This window comes from Stenella coeruleoalba, assembly GCF_951394435.1.
Source record: "Stenella coeruleoalba genome assembly, chromosome: 17".
Taxonomy (NCBI): domain Eukaryota; kingdom Metazoa; phylum Chordata; class Mammalia; order Artiodactyla; family Delphinidae; genus Stenella; species Stenella coeruleoalba.
Window position 1 is genome coordinate 24,260,707 of NC_137163.1, and position 25,436 is coordinate 24,286,142.

At 35.0% G+C, this 25,436-nt stretch overlaps 1 protein-coding gene across 3 annotated transcripts in view; it reads left to right on the plus strand.

The window, feature by feature from the left end:
• Nucleotides 1-25,436, plus strand: part of CSMD3 (CUB and Sushi multiple domains 3) — a gene marked incomplete at its 5' end in the record, with an annotated part of 1,071,061 nt that overhangs the window by 616,582 nt on the left and 429,043 nt on the right. For all 3 annotated transcript variants that reach the window (XM_079901374.1, XM_079901375.1, XM_079901376.1), the window contains 3 exons: nucleotides 16,875-17,057; nucleotides 18,837-19,163; nucleotides 22,845-23,039. In XM_079901374.1, coding sequence (XP_079757500.1) covers nucleotides 16,875-17,057; nucleotides 18,837-19,163; nucleotides 22,845-23,039 — 705 coding nt within the window. The remainder of the gene's footprint in view (nucleotides 1-16,874; nucleotides 17,058-18,836; nucleotides 19,164-22,844; nucleotides 23,040-25,436) is intronic.

The following is a 25,436-nucleotide window of genomic DNA, read 5'->3' on the forward strand; positions in this document are numbered from 1 at the left end:
GGAGAAGTGGTTATCATAGTAGCCTCAGAGACCCAAATTATATGAAGAAATCAGCCCCAGAGACCTAATGTTATGTTTTATTTGTTGTTTTCATATCTATCATTAGTGCTCCAAAATGCCTGATTAAATGTTATGTTTATCTCCTTGAGCAAACACCCAGGCCCATTCATCTAGGAGCTCCCCAGTTGAGCACATACTGGTGCTCAATACCTGTTCTTTGACTGAAAGAGCTTATGTGGATAGTCCCAGGACTTAATTCCGTAAAGGGCTAATACTATATCAACGTTATTATTTTTAGAACAAAAGCCATATTCTGTTCATTTGTTGCACTCTGGATTTTTTCAATGTTGTCTTTTATAATAATAAGAGTGGTTGATTCTTCTTACTTGCTTTATAGATATATCTGCAAATAATTTATGTCCTTTGACCATCTGGTAGGTACAGTAAGAGCAAGAATGTTTAGAAGTCTTTGAATGATGTTCTTAGGCTAACAGTTATGGTACTTTCAAAAGAAAGATCCATTTACTTTGATTGCTATTATAGTTCAAAAAATATTGATCTATCCCTGCTTGCAAACTCTTTTAAACATGTAGCTACAGAGATTTAGACAAAAATCTGTATTTCACTTTGGTCTTTCATTCACTGTACTTCAAAAGAAAATATTTAAAGAATAGATGGGTTAAGTGAGGTTGAAGTGAACAATGCTATACTGAGTCTTCTTATAAAAAGGAATGCTTCCTGATACTTCCATTTTTCTGCTCCAGTATTAGACTTTAAGTCCCAAAGGGAGTGAGGTCATGTCTCTTTAATTGACTCTGTAGTATATTTCATTTATTTCACAAGAGATTAGTGTGTCTGCTATGTGTGGAATATTTGGGGGGTGTCCATCATCAAAATGCTTATCAATAGCTTATCTCTGCTTAGAATAAAGTCAAAGGTCCCTCAGAGTGTACACAGGGTCCCCTCATCTCCCATCCTCATCTCTTACCTTACCCTTCTTGCACCCTAACTCCAGCCATACTGAGTTACTTGAATTTCTCCAAATGTGATGTTTCACACTGTCATCCTTTGATCAAACTGTTTCCTCTACCTGAAATGTCACAAACTACCACACACACTATACTGCAACCCCAATCACACACATCCTTGCAGATCTGCCTAATTTTACTTCATATTTCAGTTTATAGAATCATTTTGCCTTTCAACTCCTAAGCAGAATTATTCATTTTCTCCTCATGTTTTGCATATATCTTATTGTAAAACTACATTATTTATCATACTTTTATATGTATCTGCATACTTGTCTTTTCCTGGTAAGCAGTGATAGATTGTCTTACCTCTACATTCCCAATGTTTGGGATATAGTACAATTCTAATACGTTTTTCTTGAATGAACATACTAATAGAGGATTGAATGAACAAATGAAAGAATGTATATAAATGAGCAAGGTCGCTGTCCCTGAAAAAATTGATAATGACACTATCTATAGTTAGCTGGGTTACTGGTTGATGGCATCAACTGATTTGAGATGTTTATTATAAAAATGCCCTTGAGCGTATTACTGGGTTTCCTAATCTCAATCAGCCCTCCTCATTGTCCTTTTGCCACAGACCCTGTACTTAGTTGCTAATTTAAGGCAAATGCTAAGAAAGTATTTTGAAGGACCCTAAGTATAAACAGTGGGTCAAGTTTTAAGGATACTACCTCAGGGCAAGTCAGGAAGGAGGGATTACTTGTCACTTTTACATTTCATCTTCAAATATATAGGAAATGCACTTAACTTTTCAAATCATTTTGAAGTTTTAAAACATTTACATTTTGTGGCATAGGTGCTGACGAGAGCATAGTTCATTCTCTTTTACTTAAAAATATGTGTCAAGAAATTTAAAAAATATCTAGATATAGATAGATATAGATAGATAGACATAGATCTCTATCTATCTATATATCCTGAAGTCAGTTGTTTGGCAGCTCTTATGTACCATGAGTTCTTTTTGTTTTTGTTGTTTTTTACATCTTTATTGGAGTATAATTGCTTTACAGTGGTGTGTTAGTTTCTGCTTTATAACAAAGTGAATCAGTTATACATATGTTCCCATAATCTCTTCCCTCTTGCATCTCCCTCCCTCCCACCCTCCCTATCCCACCCCTCCAGGTGGTCACAAAGCACCAAGCTGATCTCCCTGTGCTATGCGGCTGCTTCCCACTAGCTATCTACCTTACGTTTGGTAGTGTATATATGTCCATGCCTCTCTCTCACTTTGTCACAGCTTACCCTTACCCTTCCCCATATCCTCAAGTCCATTCTCTAGTAGGTCTGTGTCTTTATTCCTGTCTTAACGCTAGGTTCTTCATGACATTTTTTTTTTCTTAAATTCCATATATAGGTGTTAGCATACGATATTTGTCATTCTCTTTCTGACTTACTTCACTCTGTATGACAGACTCTAGGTCTATCCACCTCATTACAAATAGCTAAATTTCGTTTTTTTTATGGCTGAGTAATATTCCATTGTATATATGTGCCACATCTTCTTTATCCATTCATCTGATAATGGACACTTAGGTTGTTTCCATCTCCGGGCTATTGTAAATAGAGCTGCAATGAACATTTTGGTACATGACTTTTTTTGAATTATGGTTTTCTCAGGGTATATGCCCAGTAGTGGGATTGCTGGGTCATATGGTAGTTCTGTTTGTAGTTTTTTAAGGAACCTCCATACTGTTCTCCATAGTGGCTGTACCAATCTAGAAACAATAAATACTGGAGAGGATGTGGAGAAAAGGGAACACTCTTGCACTGCTGGTGGGAATGTGAATTGGTATACCATGTGTTTTTTTTTTTAAGGACCAAGATAATGATATATATCTTTTTGTGTCCATAGTTCCTAGCACAACTTTTGGTACATAGTGGATCCTTAGTAAAAATTGAACTGAGATTAATTGATTATACTAAGTTAGTAAGACTAGCCTTTAAATTCCCTGAACTAAGATACTTCATTATCATCAGGAACATCAAGAAGTGTTTTTTTTTTCTTTAATTAATTCCTACCTAGTCTCATTAAATTGTTTTGTACAATCAAATAAATGTATATACTAGGGAACTACTTGGTTAAGCATTATTAATGTTCTCAGTTTTGAAGTTGTTTCATTGTGGTGTTTTTTATCTTTTTTTTATCTATTTACTTTTATTTCTTTCATTTAATTTTAAAAATTTTATTTATTTCTCTTTAATTAAATGAGAGGATACTTACTCATTTTTGAAAAACAACCTTGGTCCCACTCTCTTGTATCCCAACAAGTTCTCTTGAAAGAGAGAAAGAGGGTGGAGTTATAATTGTTAAGTAGGGTCTTACCCAAAACCCCAGGAAAGCCATGGCCAGAAAAAAGTCTGATAAATAACTGTGTAGGAGGAAAATATTACATAATACGAGTTCATGTAGGTTCCATACCTATTGTCTTAGGTTGTTTTTTCATTTTTGTTTTGGTTTTGTTTTGGTTTGGTTTGGTTTGGTTGCTCTAACAAAATACCAGAGATGGCAGAGATGGGGTAGTTTATAAAAAATAGAAATTTATTTCTCACAGTTCTAGAAGCTGAAAGTCCAAGATCAAGGCTCCAGCATGGTCAACATGAGAGTTTTCTTCTTGGTCCACAGCTGGTGCCTTCTTGCTGTGTCCTCCTCACACGTGGAAGGGGAGAAAGGGTCACTCTGGAGCCTCTTTCCTAAGAACACTAATCCTATTTATAAGGGCTCTGCCTTCATGACCTAACCACCTCCCAAAGTCCCCACCTCTTAATGGCATCATCTTTGAATTTCGCCAGAATGCATTCAGACCATGGCAACTGTGAAGGCTTGGAAATTCATTGTATACACAGACATTAACTATAGCCCCCTCAGTTATCCTCCAAATTTGAGACCTGGGCATGAAGGTGACAGAATATAAATGGTTTATCATCTCCAAATTAATGATATGTCAAATAGCATCATATTTAGAACCAAAGAAAAGCTCATTGTTTTTATCACAAGTTCCTAATTCTATTGGACATATTAAGGTGTTCAATAATTTTTAAGGTGAAATATGTTTAAGAATTGAGTAGGGTTTGTTTGTTTGTTTATTTGTTTTGAGTGCCTCTATTTGCTATACAGTATGCCAAAACAGTATATTATTTAATTACTTGCTGCAAGATGTTCTTCTACACCAGCCCTATGCAAAATGGTAAAATTTGGGAGTCTTTTCTTAGGATAAAAATTCTGGATTTTTTATTAAATGGTTGTAGCTAATCTGAAGCTTTTATTTATTTTTTTAAAAAATTGGGGTATAGTTGCTTTACAATGTTGTGTTAGTTTCTGTTGTGCAACGAAATGAATCAGCTATATGTATGCATATATCCCCTCCCTCTTGGACCTCCCTCCCACCCCCCTCCCATCCCTTCCATCTAGGTCACCACAGAGCACAGAGCTGAGCTCCCTGCGCTATACAGCAGGTTCCCACTAGCTATCTGTTTTACACATGGCAATGCACATACTTTTTAATGTCAGTGTTTTCATCATGATTGTAAAACACTTTACACATTATTGCAAATATGTCCTTCATTACTTTGCCTGGGAAGTTATAGCTTTCCATCTCAAAATTTCCTTAAACGTTGACTGTAGTCTCATTTGTCTGAGATCCTTGAAGGTGAGACAGAGTTTAACTCACAAGGTCTTTTTTAGCTGCATGTTTCTATATTTCACTACCTTTGTAAGCCTGTTGCTAAGGTAATGAGACTCCCAAGAGGCTTCTTAACATTAAGAATCAGCAAAACTGCAAGTTTTACAGATCACTTTCTTTTAACCTACACAGTTCCTCTGTGAAGTATTTAAATTACAGTGTCAACTGTTGTCAGGTCAGAGATTGATTAATGAGAATTTCCATGTCACTTTAAGGCTAGATGTTAGTTTTTGGCTGGAAATCTGATTGAATTTAAAATTAGAGTCTATTACTTTAGGCATCAAGGACCAAAGTTATTTGATCACTAAAAAAAGGTGTTGAAAGAGTCCTGCTTTACAAATTTCAACCACTGCCATTTAAACCTTATTTCCTATTTTATTCTCAACTCACTGCAGGAGAGCCTTCCCAAGTGCTCTGCTTAAGTTTCATCTGACCTCCCACCCTCATTTATTTCAGTACCTCTTCTCCAGTTTCTGATTTCTTTGCCTCCACAGCAGGGAGAAACAGCAGAACCAGGTTGGTACTCCATGGGTGCCAGCCTCTTACCCTGGGAATGGATACTCATTCTGTTCTCTCCAAATTTAGTTGTGAATGATGCACAGTATTTAGGTGACTCCCACCGGAGGCAACATTTGTTAAAGAAATCTCACCCCCACTTTATATTCCAAGAAACAAAATATCATAAGATAATAAAATCCAGAATCAGTAGGATGCTAACTAAGTTCTTCTGGTGTTGCATTGAGTTTTCAATGGTAAGTTGTATTCTATCAGTCAGGAACAATGCAGGTAACAAATGGCACTTTCACACTGGCCATGTGTGGGCAGATCTTAAGGAAACCAACAAGGGGCTATGCAGTATCCATGGCTGGTGACAGTGGGGAGCCATTATCACTTTCGTAGAGCTCAGAGGATTGCTGTATGGAAAGGACAGCCTGACATAAGCGTGCCTTTCAGTAAAAAAGAACACAGCCATTCCATGTTGATCCGGCAGAGAAGAAGATGGGGGAAAATACCTCTACTGCACTCTCCTCCCAGCCTTCTCATCTTCTCTCCTGCCAGTGTGGTCTGTTTCCGGACCACTGGTTACACAAACAGAAAGTCGAGTAGTATAGGAGCCTGTCTGTTATGGGTCGATGTGGTTCAGCCTTTACTCCCAACCTCGGGTCACAAAACTCTGGGCAGTAGAGGGTAAAGAATTGTTCTTGAGGGGTAAACAAAATATCTAGCACAAATTTCCTGCAATTATAAGACAACTATAAAATTTAAATCATTCAAAAGACATAGCTGGAATGTGTTACTCTATGATTTTCTGTATATATAGTTCTCTATGAGAATTTGTGATCGCCTATATCGTTTACTAATAGAACCACATACTTTTGTATGCTAATTTTTATTACCTTCTTTCTTTCTTGATATATTCCACAACGATTCTTGACCATCGGGCTCTGAGAGAAGGTATAGTGCATAAGTACTCATATTCTGGAACCACCATCTGCGTTCAAATTCCAGGTCTGCCGTTTAAAATTGTGTCACTCTAGGCAAGTTACTTATCTCTTTGGGGTGCATAGGGTTGTGTCAAGGTTAAATGTAACAAGTGCTTAGACCTTTGCCTGACACATAAATGATATATGAATATTTGTCATCACTGTGTGTATAGACACTTGAAATGTGAAGTGGAATAAAAACTCATGGGAAGAGACAAATGAGTGAATAAATTATTATAGTAAAATGTATGGACCAATGTAAGTATTCCTAAGGCCTATAGAATCCCAAAGAAGAAGTAAGTGACTACAGTTACAAGCTTAGGGCAGTCTTTATGGAAGAGGTATAGTGTGACCTTGAGAGACGTATAGGAATTTCCCCAGGTGTTACAAACTGGCTGTCTTCTGTCCCAGCTGAGATGTCATGCCTTAGGTCATGTAGGTGTGAAAGGGAACAGCGAGTGTCTTGACATGCCAGACACTTTGGAGGCTAGTAGGAAAATGGTGGCAGACTGGGTAGGAAAAACAGGAAAGGTTTAGATCATAAAGGTCTTCCATAGTAAGGAATTTGAAGAGATCTGAATAGTTTTAAAATCACGCTGATACCATAAAGGTGAGATTGGTGTGTTGAAGCATTCAAGACAAAAACCTCTCTTAAAATTAATGTTTCTGTCTTTTCTGCTCCAATACTGGAATCAAGTTCATATGTTTCTTTCCTGCATTATTCCAGTGCCTGGCTCACAGTATTCTCTCCGTCCTTCCTCTCAAGCAACATTGAACAATGGAAAAGAGTGTGGTCATTGGCGTCAAGTAGATGTTGAATAAAAACTCAATTGAGTTATTTCTACATATTTGACTTTGGTTAGCCTCTCAGAACCTCATTTTTTCACCTATGGAATAAATAGTGCCTTGCTCTCAGTGTTGCAATAAGAGATACATGAGTAAACAGAGTTATAGTATTTAGCAAACCTCCTGTCAAATAATAGTCTCTCAATAATGGCAGCTAATAATCTTATCGTTCTGAGACCTTTAGATAGCCTAGTCCCTTACCTTGTTTACTAATTGTTTGCCAGTTTTAGGTCACTTATCTTAGTTTTGGTTCTCTAGGAAACAAAGGCTGAGGAGAAGCTTATGGACTAATGAGGAGTGCAATTCCAAAATAGCAAAAGAGTAAATTAGAAAATCAACATTGATATAGCACTACCAAAAAATTCACAGACCTCATTCAAATTTCACTACCCCAAAATGTCTCTTTTTCCTTTCTTGTCAGGATTCAACCCATGAAGTTTCAGTGCATTTACTTGTTGTGTCTCTTTCATTTCCTTCAATCTGAATGAGTTCCTCATTTTTTCCCTGTCTGTCATGACCCTGATAGCTTTAAAGAATACAGGCCTTTCATTCTGGAATATGTCCCTTAATCTGAGTCCATCCAATCTTTCCTCATATCCAGACTTCAACTATGCATTCTTTTTTTTTTTAATATTTATTTATTTATCTGGTTGCATCAGGGTCTTAGTTGCGGCATGCAGGATCCTCCCACGTGGTGCAAAGGCTTCTCTCTAGTTGTGGCACGTGGGCTTAGTTGCCTCACAGCATGTGGGGTCTTAGTTCCCTGACCAGGGATCGAACCCGCGTCCCCTGCATTGGAAGGCAGATTCTTTACCACAGGACCACCAGGGAAGTACCCTCAGCCATGCATTCTTGAGAGAAATGATGCTCCTTGTTTTAGTGCATTGCATCAGGAGGCAATGTCACTATAATTCACACTGGTTATGTGATCCTTGATCACCTAGTAAAATTAGTGCCTTCTGGGATTTTTCATGGTAACATGACCAGTTTCACCTTTTGGATTCTCTTCACCAGAATCCAAAATCGCTGTGAGGCTGTCAAATGTTGATTTTTTATTTTTAATAATTCCACATTTTTTAACTGTCATTCTACATGGAGACAGAGTGTTCTCTTCCATTTATTTACCCATTTATTTATATCAGATGGATTTATGCATTTGAATTTTATTCAATTAGTTGTAATCCATCATTATCGTTGTTTTGATGATTAAGCTGCCCTAGAATGGCTAGTGTAGCTCCTTCAGGCTGACCTCTGTCTTTTCGATGTGTCCCCATCATTCTTTAAGCACTTTTCTTGACAGAACAAGTGTTCCAGTTTTGTCTTGTACTTTTCCTTGACCAACCCTGGAAGCAGACTTCCTGGTTCCCTTTAGTGAAGAATGGGATTTGGACACCAAAATGTGGGCACTCATGTACTTGTTGCTATGAGTACTTATTGCTTTTAGTACTCAGTGGATGAGGCTAGAAAATATATGTGCATTATGTGTGACATAATACACACAGTCATCTCTATCTATGTATATCTATATTTTAAACATTAATTAACACCAATTTCTCCAATTTTAGTTCAACCCCTCAGAATTTTGTAGCCTTCCCTTTTTCCACATCCCCTTTTTGATAGTGAGAAGTCTAGTTACCCTTATCCTCAATACATTTATGATTTGCACAGTCCCATAATATATACTTAATCTTACAACCTTACTGGCTGCTTCCTTGGCCTTGTTTCTACTTGTTTGGCCTCTAGCCACACTGTCACTTACTTGACCTCACTACCTCCTCAACTCCTGATACCACCATCACTGCCTCTGCTATAGGCTGAATATTTGGTCCCCCTAAAATTCACACTTTGAAACCTAATCCCCAATGTGATGATATTTGGAGGTAGGGCCTTTGGGAGGTGACTAAGTGATGAGAGTGGAGCCTGATAAATGGAATTAGTACCCCAGGAGCTCCCTTGCCCCTTGTCTACCATGTGAGAACACAGCAAAAAGACATATGTCTGTGAACCAGGAAATCGGCCCTCTCCAGATAGCAAATCTGCTGACACCTTAATGTTGGACTTCCCAACTTTCAGAACTGTGAGAAACAAATTTCTGTTGTTTACAAACCACTCAGTCTATGGTATTCTCTTATAGTATCTTAAATGGACTCAGACAGCCTCCTAACCCCAACCAAGCCACCCCACCTAAAGAAAGGAAAGGGAAAAGACTTTGTATCTTTTCTGATACTGCTCTTCTCCTTCCACCTGGGATACCTTTCCTTCCTTACTCTTCCCCAGTTCACACAGTGAAATAACTCTAAGATAGTTCAAGGGTCACCTCTTCTGTGAAACCTTTACCAATTTGCCAACCACCGATTCAAGGGGACTTTGCTGTACCTCCTTTGTGCCCTCATTTAAGGCATAGGCTACATCTTATTTGTCTTTATATCCCTAGTGGCTAGTATTATTTTTGAAACATATTAGAAACTAAATAAATGTTTCATAAGTGGGTAATTAATGAATGGAAATTTCTTTGCAATAATTTGGTGATTAAGACTTTAGCTTCAGAAAGACCCTAAACTCTACTATTCATAAGTTTTGTGAAATTAGGCAAGTTAACATCTTGTCTGTTTTGGCTGTTATAACAAAAATACTATAGACTGGGTGGCTTATAAACAACAAACATTACAGTCTGGAAACTAGGAAGTCCATGATCAAGGTGCTGGCAGATTCAGTGTTTGGTGAGAGCCTATTTCCTGGTTCACAGATGGCTGTCCTCTCCCTATGTCCTCACATGGCAGGATAGGCAAGGAGCCTTTTGAAGTCCTCTTTTATAAGGGCAGAGATGCCATTCATGAGGGCTCCACCCTCATGACTTAATCACCTCCCAAAGACTACCTCCAAATATCATCACATCAGGGATTATGTTTCACCATATGAATTTTGGGGGGACACAAATATTCAGCCTATAGCATTAATTAACTTCTCTGACCTTTATTTTTCTTGTTAGTAAATGAAGATGACAATAGTTCCATCATATGGCTGTTATGAGGATTAAATTATATAACGAATGTGTTTAAAAAATATTTTCACAATGTCAATACAATTTCAATGTTCAACAAATGATAGCAGCTATTATTAATAATTGATTTTTGTACAAAACTCTATTATAATACTGATATGTTGCATATGAATTATTTGTTCAGATATTAGTCTTGCCTCCTGGATAGAAAAAAAATTTCAAAGGCAATGATATACAGTAGGTATGTGTTTATTTTCGTTACTGCCTATTGTCTTTCAGTCTAAGAGAGTATTGCAGCTTCAAAATTACACCTTCATTTGAAAATATATTCTTAATTTAAAGAATTTTGTATTAAAGGAGCAAAGAAAAATATAAGGTTTCAAAATAGTATAATAGAGTAAGCACTTATTCTCAGTGCTAACCCAAAGATGATAGAAAACATATTAAAAAGAAATACACTGATGCTGAAGAATAGGAAGAGAACATTTCATTTATTGTAAGGCCATAGGGGATCTCTGAGATAAATAAATATAAATAAACATATATATATATATGGAATATAGAGGTAAGCTGAGAATTTCATAAACCAATGCCTCCATTGGCTGCTGTTGCTGTAGCTTCTGCCAAGGAAGCCATTGTTCATCAGGGCCAGAAGCCACCACGGAAGAGGCCACTGGCAATCCTGAGAAACTGTAGTAATTGCTACAGAGGAAAATATTTCAGCTACAGAGCCAAATGCCCAGAAATGGAATCAGAGTCAAATGCAGTTATCAAGAGGGGTCTTCATCCCAACTCAGGATGAAGACCATAAAAGTGGACTGCACCACAGATCAACAGAGGAGATAACTTATACCTAGAAGTATGACATGATTCTGACATTAGAAGAAATAAGCCTGAAGTTTACAGAAGCAAGCAAATAAAAACATTTATTTGACAGCTGGTTCAAAACCAACTAATTTGTTCCTCCCCCAAATAAATTCCTCCTGCACTTTTCATCGTAAGTTTGACAACCATTATGATTCACCAAATATATTTTCAAATATGCTGCTTCAGAAGAAACTTTAGTCTGCTGCTCTTGAAGCAAACTTCTGCCTGTACCCCAGGAAACAGTAAAAAGAAAAAAAAAAATTGTACTAGATATCCTCACAAAAATAAAGGGGGGAATTGTATCCATGAACAAATAATAGGAGGTTATGAAATAATAAAAAGTAATAAATCATTAAATATTCAAGAAATGATAACATAATTTTTCAGTATATAGGTTGAATTAGAATTAGATAAAAGTACACAGTGAATTAATAAATTTGAATTTATAATATATATACATATTTTACATATATAATACTTCTAGAATGCAGAATAGAGAATTTTTTAAATGAAAATTTGAAAGATCGAGCAACATGAAGGCTAAATCTGAAAGCTCTGATGTTTAATGTGAAAGAGTTCCAGAGAGATGAGTGTGTATACAAAATAATATTTTAAAAGAAATAATGGTAACAATTTCTTAGAACTGAAAAAAAAGAAGTTACAGGTTATTTGACAGCAGAAATCTATCAAGTACCAAGTTAAAAAAAAAAATTTAAGAACCAGTACCTAGGTAGATGATAGTGACATTTAAAAACAGCAAGTCTAAAAAAGAATCCTAACAACTATGGGAAGGGAAGAGAGAGAGCAGGGAACAGGTTAATTACAAAGAGAATTAAAATCAGTTTGTTATATTTTTTTATCAGGAATACTGGATGGATAAAAGACCAGGGAAAAATATCTTCAAAATGCTGAGGGAAAATAATTTTGAATTAAAATTCTATACCTTACCGATTATCACTCAATATTGAGGGCAAAAGAAAGACATTTCAGTTGAAGAATAACCTAGTCTTTCAATAACAGAAACAATTTCAGTAAGGTATAAGAGGAATAAAATTTTCTGAGCCTAACAACAATGTCATGCCACCATCACCTAGCACTTTAGCCCTGCTATTCCCTGCGCATCATCCCACCCCCCACCAGAGCATCCATCACCTTCTAAAATAACACTTTTTATTTATTATTATTTGTGAACTTCCAATGGAATATACACCACCGAAGAGCAGGAATTATTGTCTGTTTATTCATTGATCTAGTCCACATAGTACCTAGAAGAGAATCTGGCCCATCATGGGTTCTCAAATAAATATTTGCTAAATAAATTGAACGACACAATGCAGTTTGAACTATGTAATGAGCTTGATTCAGCTACCAGGAAATGTGGCAAAATTCATACTCTGTTTGGAACTTGAACAAAGTTCTTTTTTTTTAATTTTTGAATTTTATTTTATTTATTTTTTTTATACAGCAGGTTCTTATTAGTTATCCATTTTATACATATTAGTGTATATATGTCAATGCCAATCTCCCAATTCATCACACCACCTCCGCTGCTTTCCCCCCGTGGTGTCCATATGTTTGTTCTCTACATCTGTGTCTCAATATCTGCCCTGCAAACTGGTTCATCTGTACCATTGTTCTATGTTCCACATATATGCATTAATATACGATATTTGTTTTTCTCTTTCTGACTTATGTCACACTGTATGACAGTCTCTAGATTCATCCACGTCTCTACAAATGAGACAACTTCGTTCCTTTTTATGGCTGAGTGATATTCCATTTTATATATGTACCACATCTTCTTTATCCATTAGTCTGTCTATGGGCATTTAGGTTGCTTCCATGACCTGACTATTGTAAAGAGTGCTGCAGTGAACATTGGGGTGCATGTGTCTTTTTGAATTATGGTTTTCTCTGGGTATATGCCCAGGAGTGGGATTGCTGGGTCATATTATATTTCTATTTTTAGTCTTTTAAGGAACCTCCATACTGCTCTCCATAGTGGCTGTATCAATTTACATTCCCACCAACAGTGCAAGAGGGTTCCCTTTTCTCCACACCCTCTCCAGCATTTGTTGTTTGTAGATTTTCTGATGATGGCCATTCTAACCGGTGTGAGGTGATACCTTATGTAGTTTTGATTTGCATTTCTCTAATAATTAGTGATGTTGAGCAGCTTTTCATGTGCATCTTGGCCATCTGTATGTCTTCTTTGGAGAAATGTCTATTTAGGTCTTCTGCCCATTTTTGGATTGGGTTGTTTGTTTTTTAATATTGAGCTGCATGAGCTGTTTGTATATTTTGGAGATTAATCCTTTGTCCATTGATTCGTTTGCAAATATTTTCTCCCATTCTGAGGGTTGTCTTTTTGGCTTGTTTGTAGTGTCCTTTATAGCTGTTAGCAGTTGCCTTATGCATTGAGGTGCTCCTATGTTGGGTGCATATATATTTATAATTGTTACATCTTCTTCTTGGATGGATTTCCATTTCCATGGAATATATTTTTCCATCCCCTCACTTTCGGTCTATATGTGTCCCAGGTCTGAAGTGGGTCTCTTGAAGACAGCATATATATGGGTCTTGTTTTTGTATCCATTCAGCGAGCCCCTGTCTTTTAGTTGGAGCATTTAATCCATTCACATTTAAGGTAATTATCGATATGCATGTTCCTATTACCATTTTCTTAATTGTTTTGGGTTTGTTTTTGTAGGTCCTTTTCTTCTCTTGTGTTTCCCACTTAGAGGAGTTCCTTTAGCATTTGTTGTAGAGCTGGTTTGGTGGTGCTCAATTCTCTTAGGTTTTGCGTCTCTGTAAAGCTTTTGATTTCTCCATCAAATCTGAGTGAGATTCTTGCCAGGTAGAGTAATCTTGGTTGTAGGTTCTTCCGTTTCATCACTTTAAATATGTCATGCCATTCCCTTCTGGCTTGTAGAGTTTCTGCTGAGACATCAGCTGTTAACCTTATGGGAGTTCCCTTGTATGTTGTCATTTTTCCCTTGCTGCTTTCAATAATTTTTCTTTAATTTTTGTCAATTTGATTACTATGTGTCTCAGCATGTTTCTCCTTGGGTTTATCTTGTATGGGACTCTCTTTGCTTCCTGGACTTGGGTGGCTATTTCCTTTCCCATGTTAGGGAAGTTTTCGAGTATAATCTCTTCAAATATTTTCTCGGGTCCTTTCTCTCTCTCTTCTCCTTCTGGGACCCCTATAATGCAAATGTTGTTATCTTCAATGTTGTCCCAGAGGTCTCTTAGGCTGTCTTCATTTCTTTTCATTCTTTTTTCTTTATTCTGTTCCACAGCAGTGAATTCCACCATTCTGTCTTCCAGGTCACTTATCCGTTCTTTGTCTCAGTTATTCTGTTATTGATTCCTTCTAGTGTATTTTTCATTTCATTTATTGTATTGTTCATCTCTGTTTGTTTGTTCTTTAATTCTTCCAGATCTTTGTTAAACATTTCTTGCATCATCTCGATCTTTGCCTCCATTCTTTTTCCAAGGTTCTGGATCATCTTCAGTATCATTATTCTGATTTCTTTTTCTGTAAGGTTTCCTGTCTCCACTTCATTTAGTTGTTTTCCTGGGGTTTTATCTTGTTCCTTCATCTGGTACATAGCCCTGTGCCTTTTCATCTTGTCTGTCTTTCTGTGAATGTGGTTTTTGTTCCACAGGCTGCAGGACTGTAGTTCTTCTTGCTTCTGCTGTCTGTCCTCTGGTGGATGAGGCTATCTCAGAGACTTGTACAAGTTTCTAACACAGTTCTTTTAGAAATTATCAGAGAGGGTAGAAAAAATTAACTAAGGTCATATAATTTCAATTTGACAAATATAATAGCAAATTGAATTGAATATATTTTATTGATTTATCCTCTGTGAGGCTGGATATACTTATACTGAATATTAAAGCAATAACATTAGAAATCAGCAACAAAATGATAGCCTAGACCCATATATTTAAAAACACCTTGAAATTATTTATGAGTTAAGGAGGAAATCAAAATGGAAATTACAGACTATTTAGAAGTGAACAAAAAAAGCTCTAAATATCAAAACAGTACTCTGAAGAAAATTTATAGACTAAAAAACATTTTTTTAAGGAAACAAGAAAGACTGAAAATAAACTAATATAAAAACAAACCCTAAGACTTCAGCTCAAGAAGGTGGAGAAAGAATAGCAAAATAATGCAAAAGAAAGTTGAAGGTGGAATCCAAAAAGATAAAAATGAAAGATGTTTAAATAAAATCAAAACAATGGAATTGATTAGCAAAATGTGGTTCTTTGAGTAGACTAGTAAATTTGACAATGTTTTTTAAGTATGAGGCAAAGAAAACTGGAAGACTCATCACAAATAAATAGCATTGGGGGTGAGAAAGTTTATGACATCTTTGTAAAGAGATATTTAAAGATTTTGTAACACAATTCTATTACTACTAAACTAACTGGAAAATTGCACTTCTCTAACATATATATATAAGTTGCTAATATTTCCTCCCCCCCAGAAAAATAACTTTAATAGTAAAATAACCCTAGAAGATATTGAAATGGTAGTCAGATACCTATCTCAAAGTTATACCAGGCTCAGTCAGCATTTTTGGCAAATTGTTACACTCAAGGATCCAATTTTCCTCTTATGCAAACTAGTCTAAAAGACTAGTGAATGTTGGAAAATTGCTAACCTCTTCCCTTGATATTAAGTCTGTATAGGAACAGCACAAGAAAAATGATAGACCAATGTCACTATGACACAGATAAAAACAAATATCAAATCAAATGAAGTGTATTAAAGAAATCATTATAACTATGTTTTCTGCTAAGGATACAAGGACATTCAAAAATATCTCCAAAATTATTGTTTGGTTCAAAAAACAGCAAGTTATAGAATATATTGACAGTATAGTACAAGTTACTATATATATAAAAAGCAATACTACCTAGATTTTGTGAAGAGAATTTTTACGTTTACAAAAATACAGATGTTTATATTACATAGTACCTATATATGTGTATTATTATAAAAGCATGCATAAAGAACTGTAAAGATACACAACAAATTGATGCTAGTAGATTACAGAAGAAACCGGAATGTGTGATTGTTGGAGTGTCAAGAGAGACCATAACTTTATCTCAACGTTTTATTTTTTAAATTTAAATTAATTTTTTTTTGCTGTTGTTTGAAGATTACTGTATTAATGTGATTTCATGTAACTTAAAAACCAAAACAATTACCACAATAATCTGCAACTGACATTCCTAGATTCACAAGGAAGATCCCAGATATTTGGAGTTTCCTTGAGCACATGTCGAAAGGGTGTTTTAATGTGCTCTTGAGAGATTTTTTTTTTCAACCTCCTTCAATTTAATTCATCCACAAAACATTTGTTGAGGAACATATATGGGTAATTTGGAATGAAAAATTGATTCCTGACATGAGTAGCTTTTTGGGGAGTCTAATTGGGGAAGTAATTCAACCAACAGGTACTAGGGAGAGTGGCAGATCCTGTGTGGAGGGTATTCACTGATTGTTTTAGGAGCACATAGGCAGAGAATATCACCTTGTGTCCTGGTTTCAATCCAAAGATTTCCTGTATCATGTACAGATTACAAGAATAAGAAAAGTTTTTGAGATTTGGGGAAAATACATATGTATATTTATGTGTGTATGTATGTAGTACAAACAGATAATCTGAATCTTTTTCGTAATTGTTCTGTTAAGAACAACTGCATTAGCTCCAACAACCTGTTTCCCTATCTACAAAATGAGAGAAATGCACTAATTGTTCCCTAAAGATCATTTCCTCAAATCATGTCCATAACAGTAGTAAGAGAAAATTAAGATTGGAGAACATTTTCCTCTTTTGCTCTGAAATATCTTGGCTATAGAGAGTGTACATCTCTTAAATTTGCTGTATGGATATCATATGCCTGAAAGCCTTGAAATCTGACATATCATTTATTTTTACAGAAATTGAAAAAGAAAGTTGTGGTGATCCTGGTACACCCTTATATGGAATTAGAGAAGGTGATGGATTTTCTAATCGTGATGTTTTAAGGTTCGAATGCCAGTTTGGATTTGAATTAATTGGAGAGAAATCCATTGTTTGTCAAGAGAATAACCAATGGTCTGCAAACATACCCATCTGCATCTGTGAGTACCAAATGCTTTGCTTCCAGATAGCATATGCTACCCTGTCCTTGCATATAATTGCTTTTGTAATTAATTGCAAAGAACTGGAACTGTGTAATTATTTTTGAATGAGTAGCACTCTTCAACACTATCTTTAACAAGTGTGCTTATGCCAAATTATAAATTTCATTGCAGATTTAAATAAAGTTAGCACAGTTCACTTGGTAATGGCAAAGTATAGTTTACATATGTCCTCATAACACTTTATTGGTGGCATTTTATACTTTATAGATAGAATACTTCTTATGGAAATTATACATCTGAGCTAATTCTATTAGGCTCATTTATTTTAACAAGGTAGTATATGCTTATTTGCAATCAGAAACACTTAAAATATTTAAAGCTTATATTCTATGTATAATGCATTAACTTATTTTTTCTTGTAGATGCTCACACTAATGCCTGCTTAAGTGCCATTTATTTATATTGCACAGAATAAAATTCATTAATGTTTGTGATATGCTTGGATTAAAATAATGTGTTTCTTCAAATACTTTAAAGCGTTCCAATTTAGCTGCAACAAAAATATAATTTGTTTTATCTATGGATGCACTTTTAGGTTAAATTAAATACTATCTTCATTACCAACAAATACAGCTTACCAGGTGTGAATGCAATGTTGAAAATTTTGCATTTAGTTTTGTTACAAATGGTAACATATAAGCTCATAATCATGAAAGTAAAAAATAATTTTCTTGTTTTAAAATATGACTTTTCATCTGTATCGAACTTATAATGATCATGCTTTTCATTTGTGAAATCCTTTATTCCCTACAAAGGCATTAGCACAAACTTTACTTCAATATATAACTGTTTTTTAAAAAATTTAGCAGTTTTCAAGACCTGCATTTTATCTGAATTTTAATTTGTGCTGCAAAACACACATTTTCCTTTATTGAAAATGTTGATTATTTAACATTTTTAAAATATTTAACATTTTAAAACACGTACTGAGAACTTTTAAAGTGAGTGGAGGCCAAACGTTTTCTAATATTATCTTTTTTTCCTCTGTGTAATAAATCATTGTTTTTTAATCCTTCCTCTACTTTCTAAATGTTCTGTGTGAACCTTTAAATCATATTTTTTAAAACCTAAAAAAATAAATCTGAGGGGAAATAAAGACCAACCTTAGTATGGTATGGGAGTTCTTATTTAGTTTTTTTCCAGCATTAGCCCCTAGTGGCAGCTATAATAAGTGTTAATTCATCTCCTTATCTGTGTTATAAGCTATCAGAGCATCCCATGGCCATGGTAGGAGTGAAGTTCACCTAGTTACTACCCTCACTCCAAGTTTTCTCCAGGTTGTATTATCCCAGTTATGTTAATACCTACATAATATTTGTGTGTGTTTGTTTTCAGTCATTTTGTGAGCATTATTGTTTTCTTTGGAAATGTCTATATACTTCTCCAATACTTTTTTAAGCACAGAAACTAAAACTTTGCACTGCACTCTAACATGGACATGATAAATGTCAAAATAAATTGCTGTTATTACTCCAATTATATTTTTGTGCATATTTAAACATACAGTAATTCAAAGTACTAGTAGCCTTCCTTAATAATGTGCAAACAACAGCATATTTTTTTTGTTTTATAAGATAGATTATATTGTTTAATATTTTTTTTAAACTGCTAATTGATTATTATAATTGTTGGCTGTGGCAAAATGAGGTAATTTGAATTATTTGAGGTAATAAATTTGAAAATTTATTGTTTTTTATAATCTTCCTACTTTAACAGTTCCTTGCCTCTCTAACTTTACTGCACCAATGGGAACAGTCCTTTCTCCTGATTATCCCGAAGGGTATGGAAATAATTTAAATTGCATCTGGACAATAATCTCTGAACCAGGGAGTCGGATACACCTTTCTTTCAATGACTTCGATCTGGAATCCCAGTTTGACTTCCTTGCTGTTAAAGATGGAGACTCTCCAGACTCCCCAATTCTTGGAACCTTTACTGGGACTGAGGTGCCTTCTCATCTTACTAGTAATAGTCATATACTACGATTGGAATTTCAAGCTGACCACTCAATGTCAGGACGTGGCTTTAACATCACTTATAACAGTAAGTTTAATTTTTCCATATAACATATTTCTACACATTAGAGCTAGAATGGAATCATACAAAACAGCTCTCTTTTTCCACAGATAGGAAACTTGAGCAAGTCATATACATAATTTGTATCAGGGACAGTCTTTCAGCCCTTGATTTCTAACCATATTTTTACTCCTTACTGTGTCATTTCTCTTTGTGAGAGGCCTGATCTTAAGGAGATATATATTAAATATAATTACTATATCACCAATATATTAGCTTATTCTATTAAATCTTATAAGCATAATCTCAAACCTACTGTACATAACATATTTTGCTCTGTTATTGGTATGAAACATAAAAGGGGGATAGATCCTTCCTTCAAGATATTCATATACCAGTAGAGGATTTTAAACAAATAATGACAACACAGAGTTATAATACCAAAGACAAAATTAGCTAGACTATCAAAGTATCACAGAGAAGGAAATTACTAATTCTGGGCAGTAGGTTACGGAGCTGACTTAGCAAAGATGCTATGGGGGCAAAATACCTTAGTGATTAAGAATATCAGCTCTAAGGTCAAACTATGCAACTTCAAATCTTGGTTTTGCTACACTTTTAGGTTTAATAACAGAGCCTCAGTATTCATCCATAAAGTCATACTGGGTTTTTGTAAGGAGCTGTCGATGAAAAAAATAATCAGTGGTCAATCTAAGAAAGAAATGAACATTTTTTTTCCAAGCCAACCTGTGGATTATAACCTGGGAGACAGTCTTTCAGAAAGCTCTGAGGACTGTTCCACCTGTTAGAGGTCAAAGCACAGTTATGTAAGTTTTTGAGACAAAGGGTTATAGTCAAATGACCTATTAACAGTTTACACAATCCAGATCTGCACATCCAAAGCAAGTAGTGGGTCATCGTGATCCCTTATGAGATTAAGAAGGACTGTTATCTACTAAGGAGGTCTGGTTAATGCAGATGAACGATACACACTAAAGAGGAAGGAAGAAGCCCAAGATGGCAGAGAAAAATTTATGTTTAAATTTTCATCTTGCCATAAAATATGAATTTTATTTAATCAGAGTAAATAGGGTAATGCATGTAAATAATTCAGCATATATACCTAATAAATACTCAATAAACATTAACAGTTGTTGTTTAGTTGTCTTCTGAAGTATTCCCTGTCAATTCTTATTTTATTATTGTATTTATTACATTGCTTTAGATTTAAGAATTCTTCGAGGTTATTTAGCTATTGTCTATCACCCATATTTTTTGTATTTCAAAAGGATGCATATTATTTTTCTGAAAATAACGTGGTGTAAATATAGCAAAAAGATGAATCACATAAATGAGAAAAGTTAACAAACTTAGTAAGTTAACAAACTTACTTAGTTTTAAGTACGTTAGTAAGTTAACAAACTTACATTTTAATGCTTCCGTGTGCACATGTTTTACCTCAAGCTGTAGAATGCTAGTGATTTTTATTGTTTTCTTCAAAGTTACCACACTCCGTCAGATTCTGACCAACTTGATGAGTTATTTAAGAGTCACATTATAATAGGATTTAATTTCCTGCTCTTTAAAAAAGCACCGCACACCCCTCACCCTCACCCTTGCCCCAGCCCGTTCAGTGCTGAGCTTTGTCAATTAATAACAAAATGCAGTTATTGTCTTTTCAAAGTGACACTCTTAGTGAACATTGTCACTAATAAGTTGTCAACATGTAATTGCACATCATTAAAGTTGAATTAGCTGTGACATGTGTCAGAGAGACATGCTGTATAAAATGGTTGCTTTATCTGTAAGTCCCTTTTAAAATATTTCATATATATGTATAAATATAGACACATACATTTAACTATTTACAGTTTTATGTTGTCTTAAATGCATATATATATATATATTTTTTTTTTTTTCTTTTCTTGCCACACAGCTTGCGGGATCTTAGTTCTGCAACCAGGGATTGAACCCCAGACCCCACCAAGTCCTAACCACTGGACACCAGGGAATTCCCTTAAATGAATAATATTTTTAACTTTAATATTTATGGTATCTTGAAGGTATTATGGAAATATGCCTCTTGTTCCTTGTTCTGTTTCTCTAGTAAATAATTTAAACCATTGTATTAAAATTCTTATATTCAATGCTTCCTACTGCTGTTTTTTTCTGAAAAATTATCCAGCAGGCATTATATATAAGAGCAACCAGGGTTAATCGATACTGAGCTGTTTAAAAGCACAGCAGAAAACAATAATTAGAAATAAATGTACCTACAAAATAAATTTTATATATTTTAGAATTTACCTTAATGTTATTTTATACTGTTTAACTTAAAAATGAGGAGACTGGATGATACAATTATATAATTTATGAACAGTATCACAGTGATGATTTAGTGAAAAAATTTTAAATAGCTGCATGTACCCATGCAGTATGTATATAATATTAAATTGTAAATACCCCTTAAAATATGTTTTACATATTTAGACTTTGCTACTTTAAATATTCTTCCACTTATATTATACTAATTTAAACATTTATAATGCAAATTTATAGGGCTCATGTAATCTATAATCTATGAGAAATTTAAGTAAGCATATTGTCCTTACACTTCTGCTACTTGCTGGGACGGGGCTAAATACGCATCCTGGGAGATACAAGGTAAAATAAGATAGTGACCCTGAACTAAAGAACTCACATTCTCTTGAGAGACATGAGACAAATAATCCAAGATACAATATGTTGTGGAGAGGGACTTCCCTGGTGGTCCAGTGGGTAAGACTCTGTGCTCCCAATGCAGGGGGCCCAGGTTCAATCCCTGGTCGGGGGACTAGATCCCACATGCATGCTGCAACTGAGTCCACGTGCTGCAACAAAGATCCCGTGACCAGGTGCAGCCAAAATAAAAATAAATAAATAAATATTAAAAATATATATGTTGTGAAGAAAAAATTTAAAGCCAGACCAGGGGATCCATTTCAATACTGTCTCTATGATCTGAGGCAAGCTACTTAACTTTTTCTGAATCTCACATTACTCTTTAGAGTAAATGGCTATACTTTGCTCATCAGGCTATTCTAAATGTTAAGTGAGGTGACAATATATCTTTAGATATATCTAGGCTCCTATCACAGTGCCTAGAACATGGTGTTTGCAAAAGAATTACCTCTTTTCCCTTTTCCTGGATGGCAAAGACTAAATGATATATGGAAAATTATAGAGAAATTGTAAGACTTTCATAACTAGATTGAAACATTTCACTTTAATACTCACTGTGAGACGATCTCTTCGTTCCAAACAATGAATCACAAGAAAAATTTTCAAAGGGGTCTAGTCAACCTGCTCTGTATCAGCCTGCTCTGTATTCACATTAATTGGAATTCTGTCCAGCTTATACTGGATATTTTTGCTTAGATAAGGCAAATGATTTCAAGAAATAAGCAGAAACAATTCTATTTTGAAGTTTTGTAATTGTAGAGTGTAGTTCACATTTTAAAACAACCACATCCATTACACATCAGAGAGAAAAAGGTATGGTCAGAGGAGAGCCTCTCTCTCTCTCTCTTTTTTTTTTTTTTTTAAATAAAGGCTTTTCTAGACATGAGCATAACCATTTTAAAAATCATTTTTTCTCATCCCCAATACACAAGGGTCTGTCTCATACTGCTAGTTTGTGTGTTTTTCTCTTTTTTTGCTGTTCTCAAGCATTTGGACATAATGAGTGTCCTGATCCTGGAATACCAATCAATGCAAGGCGGTTTGGGGACAACTTTCAATTAGGAAGTTCGATTTCAGTTATTTGCGAAGAAGGATTTATTAAAACCCAGGGAACAGAAACAATTACGTGTATTCTTATGGATGGAAAAGTGATGTGGAGTGGACCAATTCCAAAATGTGGAGGTAAGCACAATGGTCAGTGCAAAATACAATTCCGTCGTCACTATGCACTAGAAACCATAACAGGAAATTCATTGTTCTACCAGGACTCTTGTAATCTTAAAATATCATTTAGCATTATACTTTAGACATATAGTATGTAGTTAAATTACACTTTTAATATTTATTTTTTATTTTTATTATTTTAATTTTTAGAAATCTTTTAGAAGCTCCCTTTAAAAGGAGCTCTTATTAAAAGATACACATTAATAAACAGTAGATATTGGTTGCATGTGTAGAGTACCTTTAATATATTTCATAGTTACAGCTGAGTTAATTTTATAGTTTCCAGTCATATTTTTCTTGGTCTTTTAACTATTCATGGTATAAATTGAATTTGTTTTTTAAAAAGCATTAACTATTATTAATCATAATAAATAAATTTATGCTAAAGCACCCATTATTTAAAATGTATAATTTTGGTAGGCATAATTCACTAAACATTTTTTTTTTCAATTTTGATTTGCCCAATGAAATGCAGTCAAGAAAGTTCAGGACAAAATATATGTGTGTTTTATGTATCTATATATACATACACAATGTTTGGCAGTACCTATATATCTTTGAATATATATAGCCGCATAAAGTCACAAATTATATTGGTAAGAAGGAAGGATGATCATCTTAAAGCTAAAACATATCAAGTATATAGCGTTTCAATATAGAATCTATAAGAGCGTTGAGGGGGGTTTATTTAGGATTGTCACAGTAGGAAGTAACATTCTGAATTCTATTTTTCTCCTACTCTAAGGTTACACATCCATTTTATTTAAAAATATATAAAAGGACTTTTACTAAGACAGATGAACTAGGGCCATTAAACACCCTTTAGTAGGTCACCATGTAGTGATTAGGTGACAATTTTAAGTGGTTTCTTCTTTTTCTTGCTTTCCCAATTATTCTTGTTAGCTGTGCCCAAACTGACATTAGAACCTTTGTTTTCTCAATTTCTAGCTGGTGAATTGAGAATATTTAATATATACTTTCCAAAACATTTGTTTTCTCAATTTCTAGCTGGTAAATTGGGAATATTTAATATATAACAGACAATTGAATAATACAGCTATTACTTATAAATGTTGAGTTTCATTGAATTGAACATTTTCATAATATCTCATGATGAAGTAATCCAGACCATGCAATTAAGTTTTCCTCTTAGTCCCTTCAATTAGCATCTCCCTCCTCTTCTAATCACCTTCTCATTTGTAACATCAGGGGGCTGAACTAGATGACTTCACTGTTCTTTTCCAAACCTCAAATATTATGGGCTTAGTAGGGGTTACCCTGACAATGGCTATGACTATGCTATTATGTCTAAAAAAACATAATGGAGTTGCACAATACAGGACTAAAATAAAAAGAGAAGAATGGAAGTAGTGTTAAATTTTTTCCATCATAATTTGCCCTGGAGCTCATTTGTTCTTTTAACCATAGTTCCTGACCTAGACTTGGGGAATCAGTCAGGAAAGCCTACATTAGTATTTGAAGGAAAAGTAGGAGATAAAAGTTTGTTTCAGGCAGAAGACATAGTACTGGTTCAATGTGACTGGAGTGAAGGATAGAGGGACAGGGTTTGATGAACACAGAGACCTCTGAAGAATGAAATGCTTTGTAAAGAGTGCTAAGCAGATTAGAAATTATCCTATGGCAACAGGAAGCCACGTTAGCTTGGAAGTGACATGACCTGAGCCTCTCCCTCCCCTGCACTGGGAGTTGTTTACAGTTTCAGTGGACAGGCAGAGACTACCTCCAGATAATTGAATCTCATTGGATTCTCACTTGCCTAACTTGGGTGTTGGTTTAGGAGCTGCTTGGTGCCTAGCTGCATGGGGTGGTGAGAATAATGAGGTTGACATCAACGAATCATTTGATGAATTGCTGCTTTATTTGAGAGAGCAATTTCAGTGAGATTTTTCACCATGAAAAATGAATGGTGTTTAACTTTTAAAAATAAGTGAAACAAAATATTCAGAACTAAGTTGGCACAGGCCAGTAGGCCTTTCAGACATCCTAAAGAGAACTGTATAAAGGAGAAGAATATTTTTTTCTTCATATGTGAGTGGAATTACATGCAGTTGGCTGGCTCACCTGCCAATTTCTGGATCCAACACGAGGTAGGAACATCACCAAGGATAAGGCTGGAGCCAGGGAAGGCAGAATGGTAGTGGGCTGGAAGCGATCGTACAGTGGCACTTGCCAGATTACCTGCCACATCCCAGGCTGTGTTTTGATCCAGGTTCCACCCAATAAAGCAGACTGATTTCAGCTCCTGTATAACTAACTCTGGTGGGTTTCATTTCTAAGACTCTGATTAAGGTTTGTAAAGATTTCCTTTAGTTTTGCCTGAATTCTACTTAGGTA